The following is a 27,500-nucleotide window of genomic DNA, read 5'->3' on the forward strand; positions in this document are numbered from 1 at the left end:
ACGGTCGAAGGGGACGAGGTATAGATCAAAGGACATCCGAGCCAATTCCCCCTAGGTGCAAACTCCAGATATGAATCACACTAATCGTTTCGCGCAATCTCTTGTGCTGTCACAGCAGTGGAGACTGCACGCAACGACCAGCTCATGACGGTAACTTTTTACGTTTTCACGTTCTCTGTATGATAACTTAACAATTTGGCCACTCGTAATTTTCATTGCTTCCGGTGGGACGGGAAAGCACGAGACCGTATTTTCTATCCCTCTCTTTTTGTCTTCTTTACCATCACCATCTGACAAGAGATCCACGTCTCCGTCGATGAACACCGAAGGGATGGTGTGTGCGACACATGCAGAGTGCACTCGGTCATGAGCTGCCAATGCGGTCACTAGTATGAAATGTTTGGGATGGACCCCAGTCTCGTGTGGAGCAACAGGTTCAGACAGTATCTGGCCACGATGACTGGCTCGGTGTCAGAAGAAACTCGGAGGCACGACTATCGTGTCAGAAGTAGATGGGTATATAGTCGATACCCAGACGCAGCGTCGCTTGTCCACTTACGACGCGAGATCGGAAAATGGCCGACTACATTATGGATGGTGTTGCATAACTAGTAGGTGCTCTTGCAACGTCTGATTGGTACCACAGGTGATTAAACAATTATAATCCATAGCTGATAGTGCATCGCGAGGTACTCTGTGGAAGTTACTTCCATAATGCGCTACATACTAGGGAGAAAGTCTCATTTTTCAGTTGGAAGTCTCCACCCTCGGCCTTCTTACTTTCTTCCTTGTAAAGAAGGCAACTCCAGAGTTACTCGATCCTCAACATCACTCGCTCAAAGGGTGCTATTCCTCGGCTGGATTCTACCATCTTGAACATGTTCATCAGGCACGAAGTGGGGTGTATGTCTTCATGGAACACTTCTTCGGAATGCGGCAATCCGAAAACACGTCATCTGTGACAAAAGGCTCTACCCCAGATAAATCCTAACGGATGTTAGCCCAATGCCTTGAGCCCTAACATAGCTGAACGCCCCCGAATACTCACCAACCGAAACAACCCATCATGTACAGAGCAATGTACCGAGGAACGCAACTCTGCATTGCTAACTCCGGGTTGCTGCAAGTTTGCAATTTGTCGTACAGGTCATCAAGATCTACTCGGTCCACTTGCTTATTTGTAGAGAGACCTGAAAGCCGCACAGATAACTTTGGCCAACCCAACTCCAGGCGCTTTGTGAGCCACCGCAGGAGAAGAAGATCGAATGCTTTGTGACAATAGTAAAGATTGTATATAGTTAAACTTTTGAGGTTTATCCAATGATTTGCTGGGACTGATTCCGAGTCACAGAGCTGATCCTTAGGCCTGAAAAATGCGTCCGCGCCGAATGCACTCAGGCTTGCATGCTGCATCCCACTGAATTCCTGGCAGAGTGCATCTTGACCTTCCCCACCATACAGGAAATGGAGAGTAACCCTTTGAACATGTCTGAATTTCGACCCAGCACTGCCGAAGTTGACAGGGCGCAAATGATTACGATTCGTATCCGAATATTCAAAGCCCATAAGCCCCGGTGCTATAACGGCTTTCATGACTGAATGGGGATTGTGGACCGCAAGCTTGAATATTTCAAGAAGCGGAAGGTGAATGTTGTCTGGCAGAAGCATCCAACCAGAGGTGTCGCCGCCGAGCGAGAGCACCGTTAGTGACTGGGTAGGGATAAACGTAGGATGCACGACCTGGTTCCAGTGTCCTCTAAACTTCAGTTCAAGAGTCGTGAGGGTCGTGGCAGCTGCAAATTCAGGGGTAGGGGAAAAGGGTTGAAGTTTCAAATTCCGGAGGGTGGGAGCCTCGTTAGGTAGGAGAAATCGCGGATAGACGAACACCTCATCCATATTAGAAATGTGAACTTCCTCGAGAAAAGGAAATTGCAAGGGGCCCTCAGGTGCGCGAAGGATGTTAGGCACCTATCACGGTCGACCCCAACTATGTGAAGACATTGCCAACGATCGGCGCTGGAGACAAAGCTGTCCAGCCATAACCGTGCCTGCGAATAGTAGGCAGATGGCAAACCTGCAATGTAGACATCGAAAAGAGCATTGCCACTCATCATTAATTGGGTCTTCAAGGCTGCAGCAGTCGGAAGTCCTCGACGTAGCACAATATCACTCCAGATTTTTGGTGTGCCCAAGATCGCGCTCCTCCAGAACCGTGACACCGTTGACAAGTTTGTCCTGCGGTCCACTAGCAGAAACTCCCCCAACTCACATCGGTCATCGCAATTTGGCAAGGATTGGAGTATTATCTGCGAAAGGATTTCAACAGGGAGAAAATTGATCGCTGGAGGGCCTTTCTTGGCGAGATCGTTGACCTCGCTTTTCTGCGTCTTTATGGCTGCCCGGATTTCTATGAGCTGCTTGAAGTGTTCTTTCGGTCCCTTCCATCCAGTCCAGCTCGGCGCGTGTCTCATCTAATTCATCCATGATGGGCGGGTGACAATACTAGCAGCCAGTATTAACGCAGCAAGATATCGTGCACCCCGAGTCCTACCTATGACTGGTGAGTAACGACGGTGACGAGCCTGGCACCGATCGGATTTCAAACCAAATAAATACAAACAGACCGTTCCACTCAGGGGATTCGCGATCGCTGTTGCCTTTGCGATCCCGGAAGGAGAGTAGACTATGAATACAAGACATACTGACCGTGTAAATTTCGTGTGCAGATTTTTCTTACGCGGCTCAAGATTCATACAAGATATTTGTGCAGCCAACCTACACGCAGCTGCAAGGTGGCATGTCTATACAGCCCGCAAAAGTACACGCCATATACATTCACACTACAAAGGATACCTTAACCATAAAAACCAATAACAATGACACTTTGACCTGAAGTACTGTCAAATCCCCTTTTCCTTCAAAAATTTCTCCACAGTATCCCACAACTCTCGTCCTCTCTCATCCAATTCCCTGTCTTCCTCGATCTCTTCCTTCCCCTTTGAATCCGTCACCTCCTTCTCCCAAAGCCACGACCACGACGATCCGTCTGGCCTAACTAATCTCCCCACAGGCGCCAGATATCCACCGCCATACTTTTCCTGTTCCTTCCTCACAACTGGAGCAGTAGCAGCAAACACCGTATTGTAAGCACCGTGTTCGGGTGCGGCTGCGAACGGGGAAACCATGAAACCAACGAGCGGGCTGAGATGGAGGCGGGAAATCTCAGGCTTCTGGGAAAAAGTGTCGACAAATCCAGGGTGGACGGAGATAGCCATGATTTTAGGCTCGACCGGGTCGGCGGAAGAGGAGAAGCGGCGATTCAGTTCGGAGGCATAGAGAACGTTGGTCAGCTTGCTAAGACCTAGTAGCAGATGGGTGAACAAGGCGTCACGCTTGTAAGCATCTGGTTGAAGACGGGCAGCTGACATACAGTATCGAGCGAAGCTGGGAATCCACGAGTACGAGCAATCGTCATTCAAGTCCTCAATGGTTGCAAAAGAGTGTTTGCCTCCGACGAGTTTGTGTCCATCAGACGAGATCTACGTACAGTCACCCGATGACTAGTTAGCAAGACGCCGTATGAGATTAACTTTCTTCCATACCACGACGACACGAACGTCCGATTCCGGCTGAGAGGCTGTATTCTTGAGGACAGGGACGAGTTCTCGGGTAAGCACGAATGGGCTGATAAGACTGGAAAAGATGGATCAGTTAGCTAGATATGAAGAAGGCATTGGGACGAACTTGACAACCATGATCCTCTGTACGCCTGCGCAAGAATCGATCACACTTCGGTGTGACGTACTTATAAGGTAAACGTACCGTCAGCCAGTATCTCGTATGGTTCAAATAGGCTGAAATATATTCGTCAGTCGAACAAGAATCTGACGCTATTCACGTACACGGCAGCGTTGTGAACTAGAACGGCATTTATCAGAGCGCTCGAGCTTTACAGTGTGTAATGCAGAAAAAGAATACGCACTCAGAATATCGAGCCTGCTTTCCTTGCTCATAAATTCTTTGGCCGCCGTCTTCGCATTGCGTGGGTCGGAGAGGTCGAGTTCGAGCCAGACGACCTGTTCTAAACCGACTTCTTTAAGCTTGGCGATAGCTGCCTCTGCCTTCTCTTTGTTTCTGGCAGCCATGTATACCTTCGCCCCTCTGCGAGCGAGATGCTCGGCAGTGGCGTGCCCAATTCCTGCACTGTGTTCACGGGACCGCCCTCAGTGGAGTTTTAGCATAGGTTAACTCGTACACACTTTCCACCTGTAACGAGTGCAACTTTTCCTGTGAGGTCAGGGATGTCCCTCTCTGGATTGAATGTCTTAGACGAGAATATGCCCATCTTGCTTGGTGGCGTCGATTTCAAGACACCCCTGAGGATTAATGTAGGCGCCCGAACAGAGACGTCATTAGATTACGTCATCAAGCCTTTGACTTCTGACTGGAATGACGTCGTTCAGTTGGAGGCCATCTCTTCGACGAGTCGCTCACCAAACGAGGGGTTTTGCCACGCTGAAGACTGCCAACTTTGGCGAGACACTGCGGACAGAATTGCCTGGCACGGTTCCTCCACACAGATGTTACGTCTTTCTCCACACGCCGAGCCCCCCCAGCACATATCCAGCTAAATTCTCTACTCCGGTCCAACGCGCTCTCCTCCGTGAATTAATGCCCATTGGTGGATCGGTCAATTTTAGCTGGTCCGAAGGTGGGCCGTCGTACCCCCTTAGACCGGAAGACGAGGAAGAGATGCAGGAATACTATCTCACCGCATTTTCGATTGCAAGAGGGAAAGTCGAGGTGCCTGCCGTGTCTATGAAGAACGTAGCAGAGATTGGGAGTAAACTCAGGGAACACGCAGAAAGTCCCGTGCCAGGCGGTGCGGGTGTGCCTATGTCAGATGGCATCCATGTGTATGTGTGTACACATATGGCGAGGGATTGTCGGTGTGGAAATACAGGAAGTGCCGTTGCCAGAGCTCTTCGCGAGGAGTTGCACAGACGTCGGAACCTTGACCACCAGGACCCAAGTGCGCGCGTTCGGTTGGCGGAGACGGCACATGTAGGCGGGCACAAGTGAGCACGAATCCCACCCTTCTTCCCCGATACTCATCGTCATGCAGATACGCAGGGAACATGCTGGTGTATCCTCACGGAGAATGGTTTGTAAATATTTAATTTCTACCTTATGCTGTGCATCTGATCGCTTCGATGCACAAGGTTGGGTCTCGTCCAGCCTGAGGACGTGCCAGATATTCTAGATACTATCCTCTCTAAACCAGTTCGTTCTTTCAACCCTGATGATAAGCCCATGATGTCCTTCCCAATGGAGAGGGCGGATGGGCCTCAGCAAGGAAGCACAGGTGGAGCTGTTCAGTCGATACCGTGATTAGCGCTATTACCATATATATTCCGTGTTTGTTGCAGAATTCTATAAAATTTCCTCCCAAACTGCCCGACTCCTACATATGTGGCCAAATCATTGCGGGTGGCTTGCGGTTGAGCAAGTACAGGTAGGACGCCACAGACACGAGAAACTGAATCCACGACTAAGCGCGTAGGAAGCAGCTTGCAACGACTGAAGACTTGTTAACTCAGGAACAATGCGCTATGGCTTAAGGTCACCTTCACCGTCTCCTGTGCGAGAGTGAGTGATCGCGCATCACGTTGGAGGTTCATTTGACGAGCTTTTGTTACCAAAATATTTACCCTCAGGAAACAGACAGGGCGTCGCAGCTCTGCGTACGGCCTTCCCTCTGATTCCGACGAAGAAACAGATTCCCTGTCCTCCGAATCTTCTGTCTCAACTGACGATGACTCGGAAACTGATACAGGACGACTCAGGCGTTGACGTAGGGAATGCAGTCGCAGCGAGGACAGCAGGGAAAGCCAGAGAACTGACTGTGGCAGAGAGGAAGAGCAAAGGAACGGCGAAATTGGTGAAAGATGTCAGTGAAAGCGAGTCGAGTGAGGAAGAGGAATTTTGGTATGGCGAAGACGACGTCTCTCTGAGGTCAGTCATTCGTGTGGGTGCCAGCCCTATCGTGCTTATAGTGTCTACATGCTACACAGACAACCGTCCAAGCATCTGCCTCAACAATCGCGTCTCCACCTTCAGCACTTACAGACACCTCAGCAGCATCATAAGGACGCCAAGTTCCTCGCTGATCGACGAGCTCTTGAGGACACCATCGCTGCCATTCGATTACGGACCAGACATTATGATCCGTATGAGGAGTGGGAGCGACAGACGAGAACGGATGCATTGGTTAGTCTTGTAGTTAGTTACCTTCGCATGTTTCACTGACGGTCGCCTCCTTCCTTTTTTATGGCGGGCGGGTTAACTGCGTAGCGCACAGCGCGTCATCTGCGCACGACTATCAATGCCACCCATGCGTCTCACCTCGAAAATACACACAGATCCGCTTTGCAAAGCCAACAAAGGGCATATAGTTCCCAAGTTACTGACGTCACACGACTTCTCGAGGCATTCCGTATCAAGGGGCGCGATGAGGAAGTGAGGTTGCGACAGAAGTGGAAGGAGGAGGACAAAGCGAGGATAGAGAGACTTGAAGCCGTCATTAGGGCTGAAGAGGCGAAAGCACGTGCTGACGCCGAAGCGGAACGAAGAAAGCGGGAAGAGGCAGAAAGACGACGACGCGAGGAAGAAGAGAGGAAATGGAGAGAAGAGGAAGAACGGAGAAAGGCTGATGAGGAGAGGAGGAGGGCAGTTGAAGAAGAAGAAAGGCGCGAGAGGGAGATAAAGGAGGCAGAGACACGAAGGAAGGAGAAGGAGGCCGAAGAGACAGAGAACAGGAAACTTTCTGGAATGGCTTCTGCTGATGAAGACTGGAAGTACGCGCGTGAGACGTTGAAGGCGAGTGTTTTCTAATTTCCCGCTTTCTCAAGAGAGAAACGCTGGGAACTGCCTCATCCCTCTCTCCTTGAGGTGCGGGAGACATACGAAATGGTGGGGCTACATATGAGCTAACTTAATATCATACCCGTATTAGAACCTCAAAGCTGGCCCTATGAAGACAGTCAAGGGAGACAAGGCACTTAAATCGCAGTGGGGTGCCATCCGACGACAGATTACGCCTAAAATCGGGCAACTTACCCAGGACCAGGCGACCGTTACGAAAATCGTTCGTGTCGTTTCCATTGGCTCTTGGTTAACCACTGACACTTGATGTGTAGATAGGTCAACTGATTGAACTCGTCCGTCCGCCAACTCCCCATCCCCAAGCTCTGTACCTTGCTGCCCTCTCCTCTCTCTCCAAATGTATCCTCCTCCAAGCTGAAACTGAAGTCACTGCAGAGAAGAAATCTGCATTCCCACTAGCAGCCGTCACGTGTACGTTACTTCACCATCCCTCGTTATCAGACACGTTCCCGGATGTGTTTTACGCCAAAATGGTACAACGCACTGGTGGATGGAGTGTTCCTGTTGTCGTCCCAGCGCACGATGTCGATGGGCGGGCGTGGGACGACACTGAGAGAAGGAAAGCAATGGGGTATCGCCGAACGGGTGAGGGCGACGGAAGCGGGGAAGGAACATGGGAGAGTTCTGGGGATTATGGGACGCGCCTTGCAGGGATCATGAGGGTATATTTCTTAGTTTTGGGTATGTCTGCGTCGATATCCCCAGCAGGACCGGTTGGAAGGGTCCAAAGGATCTTCCAACTACCTTGTTTCTGGGTGTACTTCTCCCGTATCCTCGGCGATCCGCGATTGTTGGAAACGGCTGTGGCTGCGCAGATCTTGCATGGTGCGTGACGAAACTGGTCTTCCCGGGATCCCTCTAGGTGACTAACAATCTCACGTTTATAGCTGCCCTCGATGTAGCAGGCCTGGAAGCCCGGAATATCTGGGGTAAGCAATGGATAAAACTCCTTCAACTTCTCTACGTAGCGAGCACAGAAGGCATCGGCAGCGTGCCAGGCACGAACGGAAAGAGAATGCTTGGCGGGCAGACGCCGGAGGGCAAGTCTGCACGAGTGAGGGTACAGCTGGAGATTGAGAGGATTGTCCAAGCTCTGTAGAACATCTGTCCGCCTGAAACCGTTTATGGGCCCTTTCGCTGTTGTAGCTGAATCCCACGACATGGTTGACAATTGGACGGAACTATATGTACACTTGATTTTATGGCTACTTCAGCCGTTATTTCCGTAATACCTTAACCTTCGAGATTAGCATGTACTTTTATAGATGGACCAAAGCTGGGTGAAGAAAGGACTTGGAAACCACAGATACTAAGACGCTAGTGGATGAGGTGAGGGTCCAGATGTGCGGCAGAGCGGCAAATGAGCAAGGCCAGCCCCCTATGTATCTCCAACCATTACCTAAGGTAGATAGTTGCAGCTCGACTTCCTTGCCCGACTCATTTCGCACCTCCTCACCACTCCCTTCTTCTGAAGTTAATTTCTAATGTTACACAACAGATAGTACATGGATAGACATCTAAGGCTACGCTGTTACCACCATCTTAATCTCAGCTGCATGTCCCGAGCAAGCAGATGAACCTACCGATCCAGCGGCTCCACCCCGTTGTCGTGCAACCGAGTCCCTGCAGGTCGGAGACAAGACCCAATTTCTTTGAACACTTCCAGTAAAGATCCAGTCCAATCCAGCAAAGATATTATCACAGATGAGCTATGACGCATTAAAGCAGATCATCAAACATCAGGCTGCTTATACCACTTCAGCAGAAGGGAAGACGCAACCACAGAAACCGAGCTGTAATGCTGGTTGGTTAGTGCCAGAGGGGTAAGGGAGGAAAAGACTGCTCACGATAAAGCCATTGCTAGAGATGCCCAGGCAGGAGAAAGACGAATGTGACTAGCTGGGTACAGCACACCAGCAGCAATGGGAACAGCGACGAGGTTGTACCCTATTGCCCACACCTGCAGGTAGTCTAAGTCCAACCGTGCTAAGGTCCAAATAGAAACACACCTACAAAATTCAATTTAACTCGGTTCAGGACTTTGCGAGACAAATCGGCCAGAGTAAGCAGACTTCGTAGATTAGACGATAGTAAGATAAAGGAGGCGCTTGATATTGCAACCTCGCTGCCGGACCCAATCGCAATGCCCACGTCTGCTGCAGCCAGTGCCTACGAGTAATTTTAGTCATTGCCATTGCCGCTGTGTGTCCGGGTAACGTTACATACCGGAGCATCATTAATCCCGTCGCCTACCATTGCGACAACACATCGTTCACTTTTTACCGGCTGTTGGAACCATTTCCGCCACCTTGATCGAAGTCGCTTATCCCCGTTTTGCTGTAACCATTCGATCTTTTGAGCCTGTTGGACACATTAAAAACGAAATTCCAAGTACGATGCTGTCGCAGTACGAACCTTCTCGTGTGGTAGGACTCCCGCAATGACATTACTTAAGGGAATTCCCACCACACTAGCTACTGCCTTTGCGGTTGTCTCGTTGTCGCCAGAAACCATCCACGTTCCAATCCCGTTCTTTTGCAATTTCTGGACAACGTGGCCGGCCTCGGGTCTTAACGGGTCTGTGATCGCGAAGATGGCGACGACCTCTACGGCACCACTCGCGACATCCTTGACTGCCAGCAAGGCAACACTTTTTCCTTCTTTCTTCCATTTCCGCAGGGCAGAAGATGTGGATACGTCGATCGCCGCACCCTGTTGGGTGATCCACGTCTCACTTCCGACGACAGCTGCACAGCCAAGACTCTCGAAGCGAGCCTTCATACCCATTCCGGCCACTTCTTCCAAATCAGTCGCGTGCATGTTTGTAGCCCCGTGGATCTCAGCATGACGCCTAATTGCATTGGCCAGCGGGTGGCTTGATGCCGATTCCATCTCTGCAGTGATTCCAAAGACTACGCCGCGAGTCCATTTGCTCGACGAAGTGGTAATCTGGTAGTCAGAAACTCGTGGCTGCCCGCCTTCGGTCAATGTGCCCGTCTTGTCGAAAACGATGGTGTCTATTTCAGCCATGTCCTGGAAGGCTTCCCCCCCTCCCCTCACGAGGATACCATGTCGAGCGGCTACTCCTGAACCCACCAGGAGAGCAGTCGGACCTGCTAACCCAATGCCACATGGACAAGCAACCACAAACACTGCTGCAGCGAACCGGAGAGACCATACCACTATGATTACAAGTCAGGGCTGTCACAAGAAAGAAAGGAGTACTGCTTACCCCATCCCCCTGTATTGATGTCAAGGTAGCTACGGGGAAGTGCGCCGGAATAGCCCAATGACAGCCAAATCACCCAGGTAGCGATTGCAAGAAGAGTCACTATTGGAACGAAAATCCCAGTGACCGCATCCGCAACTCGTTCGATGGGAGCGCGACGCGCTTGTCCCTCGCGCACGACATCAATGATATGGTCCAACCTACAGCGACGGTAAATGATGCCGATGAGAAACAGTGCCTCTACACTTACATTGTCGTACCACCAACCGCATCTACCCTAATATCGACGACCTTCGATTTGTTGATAGTCCCGACAAGCACTTGGTCGCCAGCCCTCTTCTTCACGAGTTTTGCTTCTCCAGTTAACGAGCTCTCGTCGAACAGTGCCTCAGTATTCGACACGATCGTACCATCGCAAGGAGGACTAGAACCGTTTAGAACTCGAACGATATCCCCGACTTCCAGTGAGTCAATTGAAACCTTCTCCACCTTTTGGCCGGGAGCTACAGATAGGTTGCCATTATCTGAACTACCACTTCCTTTCTCGACATCGGCATCGAAGTTACTGGATTCTTCCATTTGAACGAAAGAGGGGTTTCCGTAGAGTAGTAGCAGCGCCTCCGCAGGCCGAAGGGAGCCTAGCGCTGTCAACGCATCTGCAGTTCGTGCCTTACTGTATATTTGCAAATACTGGCCTACATCAAGTCGAACTAGGTTAGTCTCGACAACGAGTATACCAATGAATGAGCTTGCCGAAGAGGAGAAACATAGTCAAGAAGATGACGGAGTCGAAGAATGTGGTCGTATCTCCCACCCCATTCACCGCCGGCGGCTGGGAAGCAGCCAGAGCTAAAACGGCCACAGAAGAAAAGTAAGCTACAGATACCCCACTTGATATCTGAAGAAATTCGTTAAATCGTGCTCCAGGTGACTAGTCCTTGTTACTTACCAGGAGATTCATGCTCCCAAACCTGATAAGACGCTTCAACACTGGAGTGGTGCTCCCCTTGCGCCACAGAGCTCTTATCTCTTTTGCGCTCCGTCGATGAAAGAGCCAAGCACCATAAACCATGACAGGTGTAGCTAAGAAGAACAGGATCCACTGCGCTCGTGAAGCATTCCCTTTCCATATAGGTTCCATGAAATAGCGTCTAATTGGATTTTGAGAGGAAACCAGGCTCATATAAACGACCCCAATGATAAGTGTTGGTACAGCGAGGGCAGTGGTGAATACGAGGCGGTGGATAATAGCTCGTTGTTCGTGCTTCAGCATGGAACGCGCTCGACTCTCCAGGGTCGGGGGTTTGAAAATCGAAACGGTGAATACATTTGGATCAGCAGAAACAACGGCAGACATAATTGTGCGGATGGTAAATTCTGGAGAAGAGGGTTGGTAGGAAACTTCCACGATAGGATTCGTGTGATCTATCACAGGTTTTGTCACCGTAAGGCGTGGCTGAAGGCCGTTCAAAGCCTTCATAACTTTCCCTGGACAATGCCTACTCCAATGAGAAAAAAGATGGGAGCTGTTTTGTGCACACTCACCGGCAAAACATCCCGTGTATTTGCAAGGTAACAGTCCTAGAATGAGTGGCAGCATCCTCACTAGTTGAAGAGGAGAGTGCTTCTGCAGCGAGCAATTCAACGCCAAAACCACAGTCGTCGATTGCTTCTATCACGGAGGCAATCAAGTCTTTGCTCTCGACAACTAGCGTGGCTGAATCGCCTAGGACATTGACAGAAACTTGCGAAACTCCGGGAAGACGAGAGACAACTTCCGTGATGGAGGCAGCACAGGAAGCACAGGTCATGCCACTGACCGCCAGACTGAGACGATGAGGTATTCGGTCGTCTGGTTCCGGCTCGAGAGCGGTTACTGGGCCATCCTTTTCTCCGGAAGGACCGCCTTCTCTTGCAGTTTCGTCGATGCCTGAGAAGGACGGGGCAGAATCAATTAACCGAATTTCCGAGGAAATATCTTTCGAGGCAAGTAAAGCCTCCCGTTGACACGAAGAACATTGTTGGACATGCTTGGTACGCTTTCCGGCCTCCAAATCGCCATTCGGGCAATCAGCTCGACAAGTCGAGTCACAAGGATAGAATATTTCGAAGCCAGCATCTCCGAGGACAAGTCGGATCGTACTCGAGGATAAAGAAAAGGGATGCTGAACGATAACTGCCTGATGCACGATGGATACATCGATCGCTATGGGTTGAGGTCGGAGCGCAAAGAGGCCGTCCTTGATGGTACTGACGCAGCTAAGACAATGGTGTGAACTTGTCAGGCTATGGGTCAGTCGTGAAAGACATACCTGGCACAGTGCAGATTTGATAAGAGCAGTACTGTCGTGGTAGGCATTATCGACCTGTTAAATAGATATGGTTTCGTGCCAGTCGATGTGAGAGGGTACTCGCCAGCGAGACGGGACCTTATAAGCCGGGCCAAGGAGGGTGACATTTTTCGGTGAGACACTTGTTCAATAAATGGCTCATGTTGTGATATAGCTTGCACCAATGATGAAGTTAGCCCTGTATCCAATAAATGCCTCATCAACTTTAAAAAGTGCCTCACCCCAGGGAAGCGAGCCTAATTCGTTATGTGGCAGAGCTTACTAATAACCTGTTGCCGCGGTAAAGCTGACTCACCACCCGAAATGCTACGAAGTAGTGAAACGACAGGGAGTTCTACACTGTGGCCCAGCGTGGTGAACCTTCCCTCTCGAACGTTGGTAAAGGTGTGTCTGGCACCCATTTACACTTGATTATGAATCCATTCAAACTACTAGCGATCGGGTGCTCGGTAAGCCCAACCATTCGTCGTGTGAATCACCGTTTCGTAGATACTGTTCTATTTGATCACGAATGCCATGTGTCAGAGATTTTATTGTGCGACTCGTATCCTCGTATCGTCGGACGAAGTCTACTAATTTCCTGCCGAGGTGGTGTTTCTCACACGAACGCCTTGCTGGCGCTCCGAGGCCTTTGTTCGGGGCAAATATCCTGGAGGCATTAACGATCAGCTTGGAACACTCGCTGGCCAGCACGGGCTGAGTACTAAAAATTTCCTGCAGGCGAGGCTTTCATCGTTCATCTGCGCTGAGCAAGTGAAGAGTAACCTCGATGCCCTGGTCTCACTGGCATCTGCGCCGACGCTCACGCGGCTCGATTTGCGTCCATACAACCCCACCCAACAACCCTTGTGCCCGAATTATCACATCTCAGTCTAACATCTGTGCGTTGCATCGGTCACATTTTACGCCCTAGCGACTCGGAGATGATGACTCACCAAGTCACAGTCACCAAGTTGAACACCGAGCGGGCGGTGCATCGTAATATGCCTACGAGACTATACCTAGGGTTGCGAGCGCTGCAACCCCCGGCCTCCCACAGACGGTCGTCGAACCTACGTTTACTCGTTAGAAAACCGAACAGGATTTGATAGCCTATCTGGGGAGCTCTACTGCGATGGAGGGCGGCCATCCGCATTTAAGCGCTCAGCAACCCAACTACGTTTGCCATGCATGCCTGTTTCCACGCGGTATGCACTCCACTTCCATTCCCACAGATCCTATCGACCCTCCACACCGCAGCTCGGATCCTGGAGGTCTTCCCCTCCGTTCTCGGAATGGGTTGGACGTTCTGCACACGAGACTAAAGATGGCGGCGCCACAATTGCGCTTCATCGATAAGGCCCCGAATCATGATGTGGACACCACTAGTCATCTACGGTGGCGTGTATATGAATCTGGCAGACCATGAGTGGACTCATCAGAGCCATGGATCGTGCAGCCATCCTGTGTGGTGGCTTCCATGACTTGACACCCGTATAGGAGGAAAGGAACTTATCCTTATCGGCAGAGCTCGAACTGGATCCTGGAAGGGATTTTCCGCAACTGGTTCACACTGGCAATTCTTCGATGGTCGATTTCGAGAATCAAAGGCCAGCCAACGAAAAGGGGGCTTTCATAAAGCACTTCTTATGCAGGTAAAACAGCCACCTTTGGTGACAGATGACAGGGATACGTACTCAAACGTAAATTAATGTGAGTTTCCCAGCGTAAGTCGACTGCCGTCCTCACGGCGAGCGGGAGCACATGTCGCCCGTATATGATCATTCCATACCTTATTCTTCGTACCCGACCTGCATCACACGAAATGAATGGAAATGAAGGTAAACCGACGGTAATGAGAACGTCCTGCGGGGAACTCACCTGTCAGCATCAATAGATCTCAGTATGGATTTCCAACCGTCGAGAACTTGCTTAGGTTTGGTGGCTAGTTAAGTTTGAGGGGTCACGGATTCCAGCCAACGGTGGTATTTCGTGAATGCAGTGTACTTGAGCCTCGTGTCGACCACCTACAATGATCACTCATACGCATCGTAATGTGTGGACGGGGGAGATTGAACCTATCTAGATTTGATGTAGACGTATTGCATCATGCTGGTCGAGAGCAGCGTATATCGTAGCGACTATCCCCTAAAGTCAAGTGGTGCGGTCGACGCCGAACTGAGTGGAACTCAGGTTCTATTAGGTAGGATTCTGCTTTCTTGTGAGTCTTTCAGAGTCACGCGCCTACATATGATCACTTTCCCACTGAGGATATCAGGGCGAACGTAACTTCCGGATTGGCCATGGATTGATGAGGATGGTCGCACCTCGATCGTAGAAGATAGAGATAGCCGCTCGTTGCGATCATGATGGTGGGATCGGGGTATCAGAAGTGCCGTTGCGCCCATTCTGCAGTTTTACCAAAGCAACAATGCATCTTAGCTAGTGCGTAGAGGAGGGAACTCATCGAAGTTTGATCTGTGCTGTGAATCGCGAAACGGAAGTTGACACGACTTGGTTGGCTTCTAGCTGCGACTACCACGGAGACCACGTCTTCGATGTCTGGTTCGACAGAGCACATAGACCGTAGAGCAGAGAGACAGAGAACTCGTGGGTCTCCCCATGTCTCGCCCGAAATGTGATAGTCGCGCCAGCACTATGGAATCGACAACAAAGCAGCTTTATGCTCTGCACAATCACAATGGCGGATGGATGCTATGTATCCTCGGTGCCTAGAACATCTACCATATTGTGTCACCAAATCACGACACTGAGCATTGTACCGACTGGTACCTGATCTGATTCTGATATGGCACAGCTCGGAAGATAGTGGCTCGTCTAAGCGTTCCGGCTTGTCCTCCGAACATCCTTTGACCATACACCCACCGGATGTCCTTGTACGGCACGACATGGGAGACATGTTCAGATGATTATAGATCAGGCAGTTATCGATAGAAGATATTCCATCTATAATCCGAGATAACGCCCTACATACACAGGGAGGGAGTTGAGCGGTAACAGCCTATTAGCACGTTTCGTCCTGTCACCGGCAACCTTTATGTCGGAATGGGATTTAGGTGTGGCAACGTGTTTTCAGCTTGGTCACGGAATGAAAAAGAGGTTTTAATAAAAAGAGCGAAGCGAGGGGATAAGATATCAGTGTGCGTGTATCTGGTGGAAGAAAGGCAATTCAGATAAAGGCTGGGTGGTGCGTATCGAGAAAAAGACGTCAACGCTTAGTGTGGGCCAATGGGCTGAGTTTGCGAGGTATCCTCGAGTCGGAAGCTGACGCGCTGACGGAGGACTTTTCTGCACAGCCTGGAAACTTGCTATGCCCTGATATGAGATCTATCGTGAGGCAATGAAAGGGCCCTTACGACAGTGATAACCAGGGAAAACAATCAACTTAAGGAAAAATTGGGCAAAAAAGAGAGATTTCACGGGTTTCCAGTGGATATACACAGGTGGGTTGGAGGGGAGGAAGCCACACGCAGTCCAGGGACTGAAGTGGACCAACCCTAGCGGGTGTCGTACGCGTCGTTGTCCATCAAAAGCCGCGCAACGGAGACGGCGGGCGCGCTGAGACCGGTCTTTTTTTGTCCGCCGCCCAGCGGTTGCTAATGAGGCAAAGTTCGCACATAAATTAGTTGCGGTTAGAATGCTTCCAAAGTATGGAAAATTATCACAGCGACCAGGGCTAAGAGCGGCTTCCAAGCCATAATGTTACCTATTCCGTGTGAGTTGTTAGTGGTGCGGATGCCATGCGACGGGACGCCGCTAACTGAGCGAGGCGAACAGTTGGGCATCTCGTCATACCCTTAGCCCTAACCCTACCTTAGTTCTTGGCGGAAGCAAATAATAACAATGGGACGAGTTCACAACCTCCCGCAGCTCTCAGATAACTCTGGAATGTGCAGGACTTGAGGATTATCAAGATCTGAAGTGTGATACAGTAAAATGACGCGTTCATTCACAGAACATGCAGAGATCCGGGCATCTGGTTTGTAATGTGGTGGGACGGAGCGGTGCCTTTATTTGTACAGACCAAATTTTATTCGACTGTAAAGTTGTGGCTGGGCCCGATCGAAAGATTTTCCTCATGCTATTTATCCACCACTGCGTCAAACCAGATCCCTTGTCAAAGCCCTCTTTCAACCTGTAAACCTGGCAAGGGTTTCTGCGTCTTGACCCTCATGCTGGCGCTCAGTCCTGGTTCAGTTTGCGACGTGTGCGCAGAAGAGTACAGTCCGCAGTGTATCCCGCACTCCATTCCTTGCGGTCAGTCATCCCCTTCGCTTTGCAACCGTGAATTTTTCCCTCATCCTACCCAACAGGCCATGTCCTGTGTTCGAGCTGCTGCCATAAAATAGTGGAGAAGACCCTGCCACGCCTCAAACCGGTCTGTCCTTTTTGTCGGGAACACTTCACCAGTGACGACGTTCGTCTCATCCGCATTGACTTCTCTGCAAGCGGATATATCCCCTCACGGCGTCGAGGTGGTATGCACGAGGCCCATGACGCTAATGACCACCAGCCGGCTCGACGGGAAGAACGTTTTCCTCTCGTAGAGCCCACTTACCCGCGTTCCCGAGGTGAGGCTCGTCGGCTGGAGGATAAAGTGGCCAAGGTGGCCGCCAAAAAGTGCTCCGTGGAGGAGGTCTCCACCCTCCACCAGGAGCTACAGGACTGGCTGTCGCACGATGGCAGTCCAAGTGACCAGGTGAGTCACTGTGTATCCGGTCGACTCGTCTTCCCTGACTCGGCGGGCTGTGCACCCGGAACTAGGTATCATCGCTCGCCTTGAGTGCTGCGCTGCTCAAGGCCATCCTGACAAATCACTTCGCTCATTCTGAAGCAACAAAAATGGCTAAAAACGTTGAGGCAACCTTAAAAGGAAAGCTGGACGATATGGAATTATCTGTCGTCAAACTGGAAGCCGAATTGAAACAGTAAGTTGTTCCCTGCCATCCATGGATCAACGCGATAACTGATTCCCTTATTTTAGACAGGTTCGTCTGTCCGACGAAAACAAATTACCCATATACTGACTTATCCTCCTTCCAGCAAACACTTTATACCCAAAAAGTACAAGAATGTCAATCTCTGCGAGCAGAGATTAGTCGCCACGCACTTAAATCTTCGGTGCCCGGGATCTCCCCCACTCGCCCTACCTCTGCTGCACCAGCCATGATGACCGACCATCTCCGGCAGCCGGTATCTTCCTCAGCAGCATCCGTCTATAGCATGCCCAGCACCCATAGTCCACTCTCCCGATACGGCTCATCTCACATGCGGAGTGTATCCTCGTCTATCGCACCCGGGTCTAGGCCGGTGACCCCCGCGAGAGCCACAACTCCGGCGGTCCGCTATGAAACGCCGTTGCAATCATCCCGCCTTCGCGCTACTTCTCCCGTGCCACCTCTCCCATCTAGACCTCGCAAGATGTCATTTTCAGCGACATCACCCCAAAAAATTCAGCGGTCGTACTCTGACGAATCGGACCGGGAGATAATCCATGAACGTTGGATGCCTAACCCCAACGTTGCGTACAGCCCCCCCAATGGCAAACTCGTCAATTATCCATACGCCGTTCCAGCGGCTCGTTCTCGTTCGTCGGGTTCGACAAACGCTGCATGATACCAACTACCTATAGACGTCTCGGTTTCTCTTACTTTTTCTCGATTGCAGACTGGCGGTCTTCCGACTACTACTCTAATATTGCTTTATTGCTATCTCGTCTCGTCTCGTCTCGTCTCGTCTCGTCTCGTTTCTTTTGGTTTGGTTTCTCGGCTTGTGTTTCCTATATTTCTCGTCTCGCCTCGTCTCGTTTCTCTCATCGTCTCGCTCCTCCTTGCGCTACTCATCTTCAGTTGTATCATACCTTATTTCCTTTGTTTCGTCTCCGGCAGGTGAATATATCAATCCTGTCACGGTTTCGGTTTTCTTTTTCTGCTGCTACTTATTCTCTTCTGCTTTCTTGAATAGCCAAGGAGGAGTTATTTTCGCACTGTGGTCATACAGCTCACAGTTCGCTGTAGCATGACTTTCTCTGCTTTCTTCCGTTCCTCTCTTATTCATCTCACTCTCTTACCCCAACGGGTTCTCCGAGCATATGGCTCGTCCTTCCACACCTCCTTACACAGGTTATGACGCGTACCACCCACTTTACCTACCGTTCCAGATTTGACAGATTTCTGCGCTTACGGATACCCTAATGACTCTATTTTGGTACTTACGATTTGGTTACGAACGTTACAGACAATGATGACTCGTTTACTACGTACCCCCTGCTTGGGATTCGCCCGCGGTTTGCTTCTTCTGTGCTCCAAGAGATGAATTTGGTATATTCGATGCATCAAGGTACGTCAATTATCCACTGGAACATTGAAGCTCGCGTCAATGTTTGCAGAGCGTTCAGAATTCTTAGAATGTTCCATCCCTTCTCTACGTTTTCTTCACATTTCGCGGCAAATTGGCGACAGAAGGTAATATGTCGCAGGTTGACGGTTTTACTTGGGCTTCCGTTCTTCTGGGCTGACCGTTCCTTGGCCGAGGGATACCGATCGAGCAGTAGGTCTACCCTCGTGGATGACCATTCCGCGGGAACGCTACCATATCACAAGCGCCAAGTTCTATTCACGAGCTGACCGTCTCTCTTCGACAGCCAACAGTCCCTATGCGACCTTTGGACCTCAACCTTATCCCAAATCGGTGTGGATGAGATTCAGGCATGACACGCGCCACCCGTGCAGTTTGAACGTGGCATGGCGTAGGGTTGACGTCTGCACGCCCTGTATGACTGCTCGGGGATACGGAGCTTCACGGCTATCCATGTTACCCAAACAGTGAGCGCAGGACAGTCAGGGTCGCTCATGCTCAAAGTCGGGAAATCGCATGGGTTCCGGCCAGAATGACAGCGATCCCTGATTCCTGGCACTTCCGGCCCGTTCGCTTACATAGTCGACGAACTGCGCAGCCTGAGCTGTTGATGCGCCCTGTACTCATGATGTTTTACGGACATGATTTTGGATTGTCAAGATCAGTATTCTTGCAGATCAGAAAGTTAGCCGGTGAGCAACGTTTTCTACACGTGTTGCCGAAATATTCGGGTAGTTCCAGTAGGCGCTCACGATAGATCTGCTATTCAACGCCTTATGGCGTTCCAGCGTTTCGCGTATTGCGCTGTTCGACTGGCGAGCACAGACTGGCACTCAGTGGGCCCCCTAGGTATTCCGACCACCATCCATGAACAAGTGAACGATCCTTATCGTTCGTATGCCGATCGGATGCACGTTTTTTCATGCTGGCATCGAAAGCGGGCTCCAGCCTCGTGCTAGCAAGGTGGTAAGGATCATTCAAACAACAGAGTGACGTACAATAACCTTTTCCAATTTCGCATATCCCTGCACTGAATGACAACTTAATACGGTCTGACTGACTGATCGCTGATAACGCTCTTGCCCCTATGAGGCAGCACTTTTCCAGGGTGAGGGAAGCTATTGCGCATTCGGGGTCAAGGGGGCCAACATGGTGGTAAGTATACCGTGACCATGATGCCCTTGTGATGGATCAGTGTACTGTTGGCTTCGGGTTGGTCGTCCCCCTCCCCCGTGTGCCAGTTGTGCTGGAGCCCGCTATCACCAGTGAAGTTCGCCGCTTCCTCGTATCTCCGCGTTGGAGCCTGTGTTCATACATCCCAGTGATAGGGTGGAGGTAATAATGGAGTGAAAGCGCTAACCTGCAAAATCCCCTTTAAAATCGCCCGTTCATGACCCTGAATCACGAAGTTTAGCCTCAACATTTCAGCGTGGCATGTCATAGGGAGTAACGGCATTCCAGAGATTCCTTAATTCATTGCTTTGACCTTAACAGTTGCCCCTGCTTCTGCTTCTTTGAAGCTCTCCGCTCTGTGCGGCGGGGGTGTACACACCTCCTACACTTCTTCCATTCATCTTTGGCTAAAAGGGACATATGGAACGAATGACAAATACTCCGTGCTTGGTGCAAGTACCGCAGTTTCCATGAAGGACCCGTACTACCAAGGACGCCCATTTCGGTACGGACAGGGGGGTGGAGCCCAACAACACACAGCTTCTTCCCGCCGCGGAAGTCCTCCCAGCGGAGACAGGTGTTCTTCCTTGCGTTGCGCGCGAGGATTTCGCTGAGCAAGACTGCATCACTTCCAGGATCGTGTGACGGCATGAAACGTCACGAGAACTGTGCGAAAGTTAGACCTTCGAACTTTGAAGTCATGGAAGAATATTAAGTTCGCCAATTTCATTGCGCGGAAGTGCCAGTTTAGACTTGTTTGCATTACCTACAGTCTAATGACCTCGGACAACACGTTAATCGGCTACAACGTGGCTGTGGAGATGTTGCAATGACAGGATTAAGGCTTAATCATCGGATTATCTACCAGGTATGAATCCCTTATCTTATCTTGTCAGACACCTTTCCTAGTGCTATGATGTGTATCCATTATTCATGCACACTGCGTTACATTACTGGTACATTCGAGTACACTTGAAAATGGTTCTTGAGTGCTCTGGCTTCAAGCAGTGCGGTGAGCAGAACCACCGGGCGCCTGAAAACGGTCTCGATCGCTGTAAGTCAACTGGATTGAGACCGCGTCACTCACCCCCGTGATGTTAAGCGCTCTCGCAAGTTTCCCGAACTCTTCAGCGGTAGGGTGAACTTTAGCAGTGCAAACTTTTCATAAGATGGGTGAGATGATGACAAGTAGATTGAGAAGAGGACGATAGTGTGAATTTGATGAACCTACTCTCTTGCACGCGGTGCGGCGTAGAACCGATCTTCGCTGCTAGTCCGGCGTAGTCAAGGCCTGTGTGAAATGATGGCATTGACATCCGAATTTATCGGAGGCGAGTGATGAAAGAAAGTACCTTGCTTTTTCATAGCACTAGCAACGGCACTGCACTGAGGAGAACTCGTCATGGTGGTTGGTGTAGTCGGTCAAGCTCAGTCTGAGAAACCTTGCGGAGTGATAAAAGTCGGTTTTATATCCCCGACATCAATGAGTAAGACCAGTCTTACCATGACAGGTGCAATAGCCGAACTGTGGGAGATTCCAAGCCCTCACGCAGCAGGCAGTGCGTGCGGAGAAGAAGAGTTCGTCACTGGTCTTACTGTCCGTAATTGGTTAGTAGTTGGACTGCGCGGATGTGGCGTTCCGCCGGGCCGTTTTGTTTGTAACTATTTGGTTATCGTGCTGTCCTCGCATCCTGCTCATCATCGCTGAGCGCACAACACAGTCAACGTAGTCAATTCCAGCAAAACACCGACATGGTACGTCTATTTCACATCGCAGATGGCATCTAGAATGTGCAAACTACGCTCGTGTCGTCAATTTTGTCGCGAGATGCTGTTCTTCGGTTGGATGGTGTGGCTGACAATCAGATGTAGCCTCCCAAGAAATCCAAGGCACCAAAGGAAGAAAATACCGTCTCTCTCGGCCCTCAAGTTGCTGAAGGAGAGCTCGTCTTTGGAGTGGCACACATTTACGCGTCGTTCAATGACACCTTCGTCCATGTAACCGATTTGTCCGGCAAGGAAACGATCTCCCGTGTCACTGGTGCGTTCATCTTCGAAGTCATATCGCCCTCATAGCGTGACTCAAATTCCATTCTAGGTGGTATGAAGGTCAAGGCAGACCGTGACGAGTCATCGCCTTACGCTGCCATGTTGGCTGCTCAAGACGTCGCAGCTCGTTGCCGTGAAGTCGGTATCACCGCTCTGCACATTAAGTTGCGCGCTACTGGCGGTACTGGAACGAAGACACCGGGCCCTGGTGCACAGAGCGCTCTGCGTGCTCTTGCCCGTGCCGGAATGCGTATTGGTAGAATAGAAGATGTTACTCCCATCCCGACCGACTCCACAAGGAGAAAGGTAAGTTTTTCGGGTATATTACATTTTGTCTTCCTAAATGAGTCTCCTCTAGGGTGGTCGTCGTGGTCGTCGCCTGTGATTTCGTTTTCCATGTCTATATTCCACACGTGGATGCCACGAGAAAAACAGTCATTTTGCATGTTACTGCAGCATGTACTTAGGTCTCTTCTGTCAAATGGCAATGGTCGCTGTTCAACGCGCATCAGGTGTTTCTGTTTGTAACAGACGCCTGCCCCGTGGTTGAACTTGTTCGTATCTTATCCATGTATTTTTGCATGAGAAACTCTGCCAGGATCGGCTTCAGGTGAATGATCTGTGATCTGAATCGAAAGGGACTTTGCGTTCCAAGAATCCCCTACTTCCTGTCCCCCCCCTCCCCCCCAAAAAAAAAAAAAAAAACATACGTCATCCAGATTTGAATTTGATCCAGATCTACCATGCTCGACTGGCTCGTGCAATGACCAAGACAGGCGCGATGCACTCTTTATCTCTTTATATCACGGAGATCAAGCAACTCTGCTGGAGCGACCTGTTATCATGGTGTGTTTCAGCTCACACCCCACGAGTGGTGTTTGAATCTGAGGCATTGTGATACCCTTCCCTGTGATCGCAGGTATTACTGTCGCATCCTAGACCTACTACTTGGCACAGTTGAATTCGCGCGACGACCACATCGAAAGCAGCTTTGGCCACTTTTCCCTCTAGTCGCGTCCACCAACTAGCTTGACACCAATTAACCTTGCGGATGATGAAAGCACCTCTGTTTACAGAAACATGCTGAGGGGGGGGGGTTCTTTATCGCGCCGTCATGATGACCAGATGGATTTTTGGTCCAAAGCGTCCTCAACGGCTCGTTCCGGCCATGCGTGTGTAGATTTCATGAGATTGGCAGCTAACCCCTTCCCTGACGTTCGCGAAGGACACCCAGGGGAATGTTAACCATATTACCGGATCTGCCCGAGACATTTAGACATTCCGATGGCGCGGCTCCGTACGTATCTATCCCCTTGGGCTGGAATGTAAGTTTAGTATGAATAGTAGGTTCTCCGAAAGTTGTGAAGTCGAGGGCCACGAGCCGAGCCATTAGCTACATGTTATCAGCAGTGGTCTATCTCGTAAAGACTTTCCTGCGGTATAATGCCGTGCTCTAATGCTGCTACATTGCCTCGCGAGCAGCATGCAGGAGGCCTGCGATTTTGTCGGACCATATTAGCGGAATCGATCGAGCAACTACGACACCTTCCATAAATGGTGGCTTAGTCAGCAAGGTCCTAACCCTTTGCCTTTCCCTGTCGCTCCTTCCCGTCCTTACCGCCAACACGTTTTTATGTTATGTGGTGATCGTCAAGACAGCCGCTTTCTGCTTTGAGTTTCGTTTCTTATTTGGATATTTTGATTATTTGATATGCTCGTTGTTCACCCTGCAAGTACCTGTGATATCTGCCTGGATCCATACAGCATCACCGCCGAGCCTGTTAAGTCACCTCATGCGATAGCCTGCGGTCACACTTTCTGTCTCACGTGGGTCTCCAATCCTTATGACATTTTCCATCCTTTTTTCACCTTAGCTAACCTTCCCAGCTGCCTTCGGAATCTCTCTCCGAGTACCTGTCCTCTCTGCCGCAAAACATTCCGGCAAGACAGCATCAAAAAACTTCACATAGCGGAACTGCCCGAACTAGACAGGGCTTCCGAAGGAGCGGAAAATGCTCAGTTGTTGTCACTTCTCCAACGAGTAGCCCTTGCTTCCACTGAGGACGCTCCCGACGACGAAGTAGTCCAAGTCCTTGCGGAGGTGGACGAATGGCTCTCCCAACACTCAGAGGACTCCAACTCAGTGAGTAACCTGCTGTTTTAGTACGGTAGCGATAGCTACATAGTACCCTCCGAGCGTCTCCGAGTGGGCGCCTAATGCTGTTCTTCGGTGCCAATTTTCTAACTGTCTTAGCAGAACCAACCTCTGCGTTCTGCAGTAGCTTCCCTTCAGCGATACAAGGCCCTGCAAGATCAAACAGCGCGTGACAAAGTCGAGCACAAGCGACTGCGTCATGAACTGAAATATTCCAGGAAAAACGCCGACCAAGACTTGAAGTCGTCTCAAGCAGTAAAGGAGAGCCTCCTCACTCAGATCGAGGAGCTCAAGGCTATGCATTCTCGGTGAGCATTCCTCTACGTTGTGACCAGCACAGTGCACTGACTGTTAGTTACAGCGAAGTAAGTTCGTCCGACGATGGGGGGTGAAGCGGATGAATTTACTGCACTTATTTGTTCCAGATATCTCGTCTGCAAGCAAAGATCGACTCCTTGAAGAACGCTCAGCATGCCCAGAATACCCATATTTCTCACCGTAATACTTCGAATCCGCTTCCTCCACCACCTGAACCTCTTCCTCTCGATCGGTTCCCACCGTTTCTCAGACCCGGTGCAAATGACATCGACCCGCGTTTGGATCCGGCGTCCTACCCTTTGCATAATCAGGAGTTGAGGCAGGGTACAAACTTACCTAACGGAAGCTCTTCCACTCCTGGGCCCTACGTAGGGACCTCCCATACCTATGTGCAGATTTCTCAGGTATCTCAGCCGATTCCCATACGACCGAAGCAAGACGAGGCCCCACAAGAGGACCAGAGAAGGAGGTCCGACAGTTATCAGCACCACAGGAGGTACAGCTCCAGCTCCACGCGTAACCGGCATGCCGACTCCCCTCCCCCTGACTCGAGGCACAAGTTGAACGAAATACCTCCGGGCAGCATCATCCATGGAGCCTCTCCGTCTGTACGAGTAGTCATCCGATCTCCTTATTGGACGCATCAACCTCTGGTGGAAGAACGAGGAACCCATCGAAGAGATAGGTCTAATGGTCCGAAGGGCTGTAGATCTGCGTCGAGGGACGCTGGGGTGCAAGACACGGACACACGCGCAGCTGTGGCGTACATGCACGGGTACGATGCTGGCTACGATAGTGGTTATCGAATTGTCGGCGAACCCAGCTCCACCTCGTCTTCATACGGCAGTAACTATTCTCGGGGAGAACGCGGATTTCCTGTAGAGGAGTCTCCAGAGGTCGTTGGTGGCCTTGGGTTGGTCAATGTGCCTCCTCGAGTGCCGTCTGGATCGGTGATTATCTCAGAGGAAGATCATGATTCTACACCAGTCAACCGAACAGCACGTCTCAACAGAAGACATACCACTCACGTAGTTGGTGTTGGGCGATCTCCCCATAGATCAGGAAATAACTCATTGCCCAATCCGCCTGCCAACGGCTCTAGTCAGCTCATCCATGAGCGGACATCTAACCCCACTCTTGATGTCCCAAGAGGATCTACCACATCTAACGGTACCGATCGTATGGGCGCTGTATTGACACGGCCGCAAGCAAGAGTTGCCCATCCAATCACCATTCCTTTGGCGGGGGATGATGTGAGTCCCAGGAGCGACACTACGTGGGGTACGACGTCGACTGATACCCTCGACCTTGGGGTACTGGTTGGTCTCCATAACGGTGGGGCGAGAGGACAACGGAGTGTCAGTGATAGTGTGGCAGTTGGTCGGAACGGGGTTGACGGTGATATAGCAAACGGAGGGTTGGGTAACGAAACTGATGGGGGATCAGGGACACCTACGCTTCCAGGGGCGTTTGCGCCCATGCCTATTGGTACATCGGCACTTGGGCTTATCACTGAAGAGGACCCTTCTGAAGTTGTGAGAGCCCGACAATATAACGCATCTCGTGCCAGCGCCACCATGCAGCAAACGCAAGTCGAGCAGCACGATCACCAATCGCATCATGCCAGACGAGCCGAAAGAAGCAGGGACCATCGCCGCCACGTCTCGCAACCCACGCGCACGGAGGTTTTGCCGCATGCCCAAGAGTCTGGTAACATGACCAATGCGCTATATCTTCACTTCGATGCCTCACCATTCCCACATGACAACGCCCATGTGGTTTCTTCTGCGCGCTCAGGCGCCGGGCGTGGCCCTAATATCGTCGCCCCCACACCGATTTTTGGTGGACCCAATGTCGCCCATCTCTGGGCCAACCGCGTATGAAATTAGATGACCTTAGTCTCTCCCCCCTGCTCTGCTGTCATACATGTAGATGCTATCCCTGTTTTGTAGTCTGCGTTGTGTGTATTGTTATTTTAGTTCCTTTTGGTATGTGTACCCGATTTCTCTTGGACAGGCTTTACTATCTGAACTTCGGAGTTTACACTGATGGGTTCTGGGGTAGAGATGATGAGTTCATATACGCCACTCCATGCGGACTTTCCATCATCAGTCTCAAATGGATAACGGCGAACCACCGAGGCTTCCGCCGCGGCACATATACGTTGGCCAACGCCTTAGAGCAGTTTAGAGCCTAATGACAATTACAATTGTACAATTGCCACTGGAAGTACTCCGCTATGACATGGGTTTTATAATTGCCATCGTCAGTATGATGTCGATGTCAACAGGGAATTCCTATCCTGGTTGATCTCGAAAAGATGTCTTAGGTTGGTGCCAACTATATCGGAGGAGATCCCATCATTCGGTGGATTAGTCGATGTGGAGATAGGCACAACCAGTGATTCTTTTGAAACCCTTTTGGAGATGAACAGGTGGATCAAGGCAAATGCCGAGTAGCGGAGCGATTGTTCCGACTGAGAAGTACGCTTGTTTTGATTTCATGTCGTTCTGGATACCGAAGTATTACTATCAGCATGCGTGGAGGTGCATCATAACCAAGCTGTGTGTCGGCGAACAAATAAGATTTACTACTCCGGGTACCGGGTTGGATACACCCCCACACGATGGATGCGGGTACAGTGAGATTCTTTCATTAAGGGGGATGTGCCAACTGAACAGCGGTAGTTGTATTTACATGGTTAGGAGGAAACCAGCTATGAGAATGGTGGAGAATTCGGGGAGAGATCCGGTTGACTGCGAGCGAACGAGACTTTCGGAGTTCAGTAGTGTCCGACGTGCCTGCCCAATCGAAGTGGGAGCAGTTAAGATGTCCAAGTAATAGTAATGGTCATCGGCAGCCACCGTCTTTTCACTGATCCTAGATTTCCGATGCGGAGTGATGAAAAGATAGTCCGGCCATG

General features: G+C 50.6%; 9 protein-coding genes across 9 annotated transcripts; 5 read left to right on the forward strand and 4 right to left on the reverse strand.

The window, feature by feature from the left end:
- Positions 1–1,698: 1,698 nt before the first annotated feature.
- F5J12DRAFT_836522 (uncharacterized protein) lies at positions 1,699–2,538 on the reverse strand. The gene has a single exon (XM_051745980.1). The coding sequence runs from the start codon at positions 2,469–2,471 to the stop codon at positions 1,830–1,832; it is 642 nt and encodes a 213-aa protein (XP_051599140.1). The 5' UTR covers positions 2,472–2,538; the 3' UTR covers positions 1,699–1,829.
- Positions 2,539–2,900: 362 nt separating this feature from the next.
- Positions 2,901–4,345, reverse strand: F5J12DRAFT_893487 (NAD(P)-binding protein; the record flags this gene model as incomplete). Its single annotated transcript, XM_051747660.1, has 7 exons — positions 2,901–3,539; positions 3,603–3,693; positions 3,745–3,769; positions 3,823–3,854; positions 3,903–3,918; positions 3,983–4,203; positions 4,260–4,345. The coding sequence occupies 7 exons, from the start codon at positions 4,343–4,345 to the stop codon at positions 2,901–2,903; spliced, it is 1,110 nt and encodes a 369-aa protein (XP_051599141.1).
- Positions 4,346–4,426: 81 nt separating this feature from the next.
- F5J12DRAFT_836529 (Sucrase/ferredoxin-like-domain-containing protein) lies at positions 4,427–5,457 on the forward strand. Its single transcript, XM_051745981.1, has 4 exons — positions 4,427–5,078; positions 5,126–5,164; positions 5,223–5,318; positions 5,353–5,457. Exons 1-4 carry the CDS (start codon positions 4,450–4,452, stop codon positions 5,393–5,395), a joined length of 807 nt encoding a protein of 268 aa, XP_051599142.1. The 5' UTR covers positions 4,427–4,449; the 3' UTR covers positions 5,396–5,457.
- A 148-nt stretch (positions 5,458–5,605) lies between these two features.
- Positions 5,606–8,044, forward strand: F5J12DRAFT_906088 (GLE1-like protein-domain-containing protein; the record flags this gene model as incomplete). The annotated part of the gene is given in 9 exon segments (XM_051748742.1): positions 5,606–5,649; positions 5,718–5,848; positions 6,088–6,119; positions 6,139–6,270; positions 6,355–6,879; positions 7,016–7,151; positions 7,204–7,356; positions 7,387–7,770; positions 7,833–8,044. 9 exon segments carry the CDS (start codon positions 5,606–5,608, stop codon positions 8,042–8,044), a joined length of 1,749 nt encoding a protein of 582 aa, XP_051599143.1.
- A 186-nt stretch (positions 8,045–8,230) lies between these two features.
- F5J12DRAFT_836583 (heavy metal translocatin) lies at positions 8,231–12,719 on the reverse strand. The gene is made up of 12 exons (XM_051745982.1): positions 12,590–12,719; positions 12,487–12,540; positions 11,720–12,433; positions 11,124–11,673; positions 10,928–11,072; positions 10,425–10,869; positions 10,178–10,374; positions 9,361–10,127; positions 9,172–9,306; positions 8,959–9,114; positions 8,793–8,905; positions 8,231–8,738 (listed from the first exon to the last, which is right to left on the reverse strand). The coding sequence occupies exons 2-12, from the start codon at positions 12,531–12,533 to the stop codon at positions 8,678–8,680; spliced, it is 3,330 nt and encodes a 1,109-aa protein (XP_051599144.1). The 5' UTR covers positions 12,534–12,540; positions 12,590–12,719; the 3' UTR covers positions 8,231–8,677.
- Positions 12,720–16,697: 3,978 nt separating this feature from the next.
- F5J12DRAFT_893491 (uncharacterized protein) lies at positions 16,698–18,141 on the forward strand (the record flags this gene model as incomplete). The annotated part of the gene is made up of 4 exons (XM_051747661.1): positions 16,698–16,782; positions 16,839–17,224; positions 17,290–17,453; positions 17,514–18,141. The coding sequence occupies 4 exons, from the start codon at positions 16,698–16,700 to the stop codon at positions 18,139–18,141; spliced, it is 1,263 nt and encodes a 420-aa protein (XP_051599145.1).
- A 2,712-nt stretch (positions 18,142–20,853) lies between these two features.
- On the reverse strand, positions 20,854–21,587 carry F5J12DRAFT_143249 (uncharacterized protein). The gene is made up of 4 exons (XM_051738122.1): positions 21,408–21,587; positions 21,287–21,346; positions 21,143–21,213; positions 20,854–21,099 (listed from the first exon to the last, which is right to left on the reverse strand). Exons 1-4 carry the CDS (start codon positions 21,457–21,459, stop codon positions 21,001–21,003), a joined length of 282 nt encoding a protein of 93 aa, XP_051599146.1. The 5' UTR covers positions 21,460–21,587; the 3' UTR covers positions 20,854–21,000.
- Positions 21,588–21,671: 84 nt separating this feature from the next.
- F5J12DRAFT_836605 (ribosomal protein S11-domain-containing protein) lies at positions 21,672–22,715 on the forward strand. The gene is made up of 4 exons (XM_051745983.1): positions 21,672–21,810; positions 21,928–22,096; positions 22,154–22,410; positions 22,463–22,715. The coding sequence occupies exons 1-4, from the start codon at positions 21,808–21,810 to the stop codon at positions 22,487–22,489; spliced, it is 456 nt and encodes a 151-aa protein (XP_051599147.1). The 5' UTR covers positions 21,672–21,807; the 3' UTR covers positions 22,490–22,715.
- A 1,007-nt stretch (positions 22,716–23,722) lies between these two features.
- On the forward strand, positions 23,723–26,789 carry F5J12DRAFT_143375 (uncharacterized protein). Its single transcript, XM_051738123.1, has 5 exons — positions 23,723–23,931; positions 23,992–24,247; positions 24,362–24,567; positions 24,621–24,624; positions 24,685–26,789. The coding sequence occupies exons 1-5, from the start codon at positions 23,816–23,818 to the stop codon at positions 26,458–26,460; spliced, it is 2,358 nt and encodes a 785-aa protein (XP_051599148.1). The 5' UTR covers positions 23,723–23,815; the 3' UTR covers positions 26,461–26,789.
- Positions 26,790–27,500: the final 711 nt, after the last annotated feature.

This window comes from Pisolithus orientalis (assembly GCF_024613125.1).
Source record: "Pisolithus orientalis strain OTSU chromosome Unknown F5J12scaffold_17, whole genome shotgun sequence".
Lineage (NCBI taxonomy): Eukaryota > Fungi > Basidiomycota > Agaricomycetes > Boletales > Pisolithaceae > Pisolithus > Pisolithus orientalis.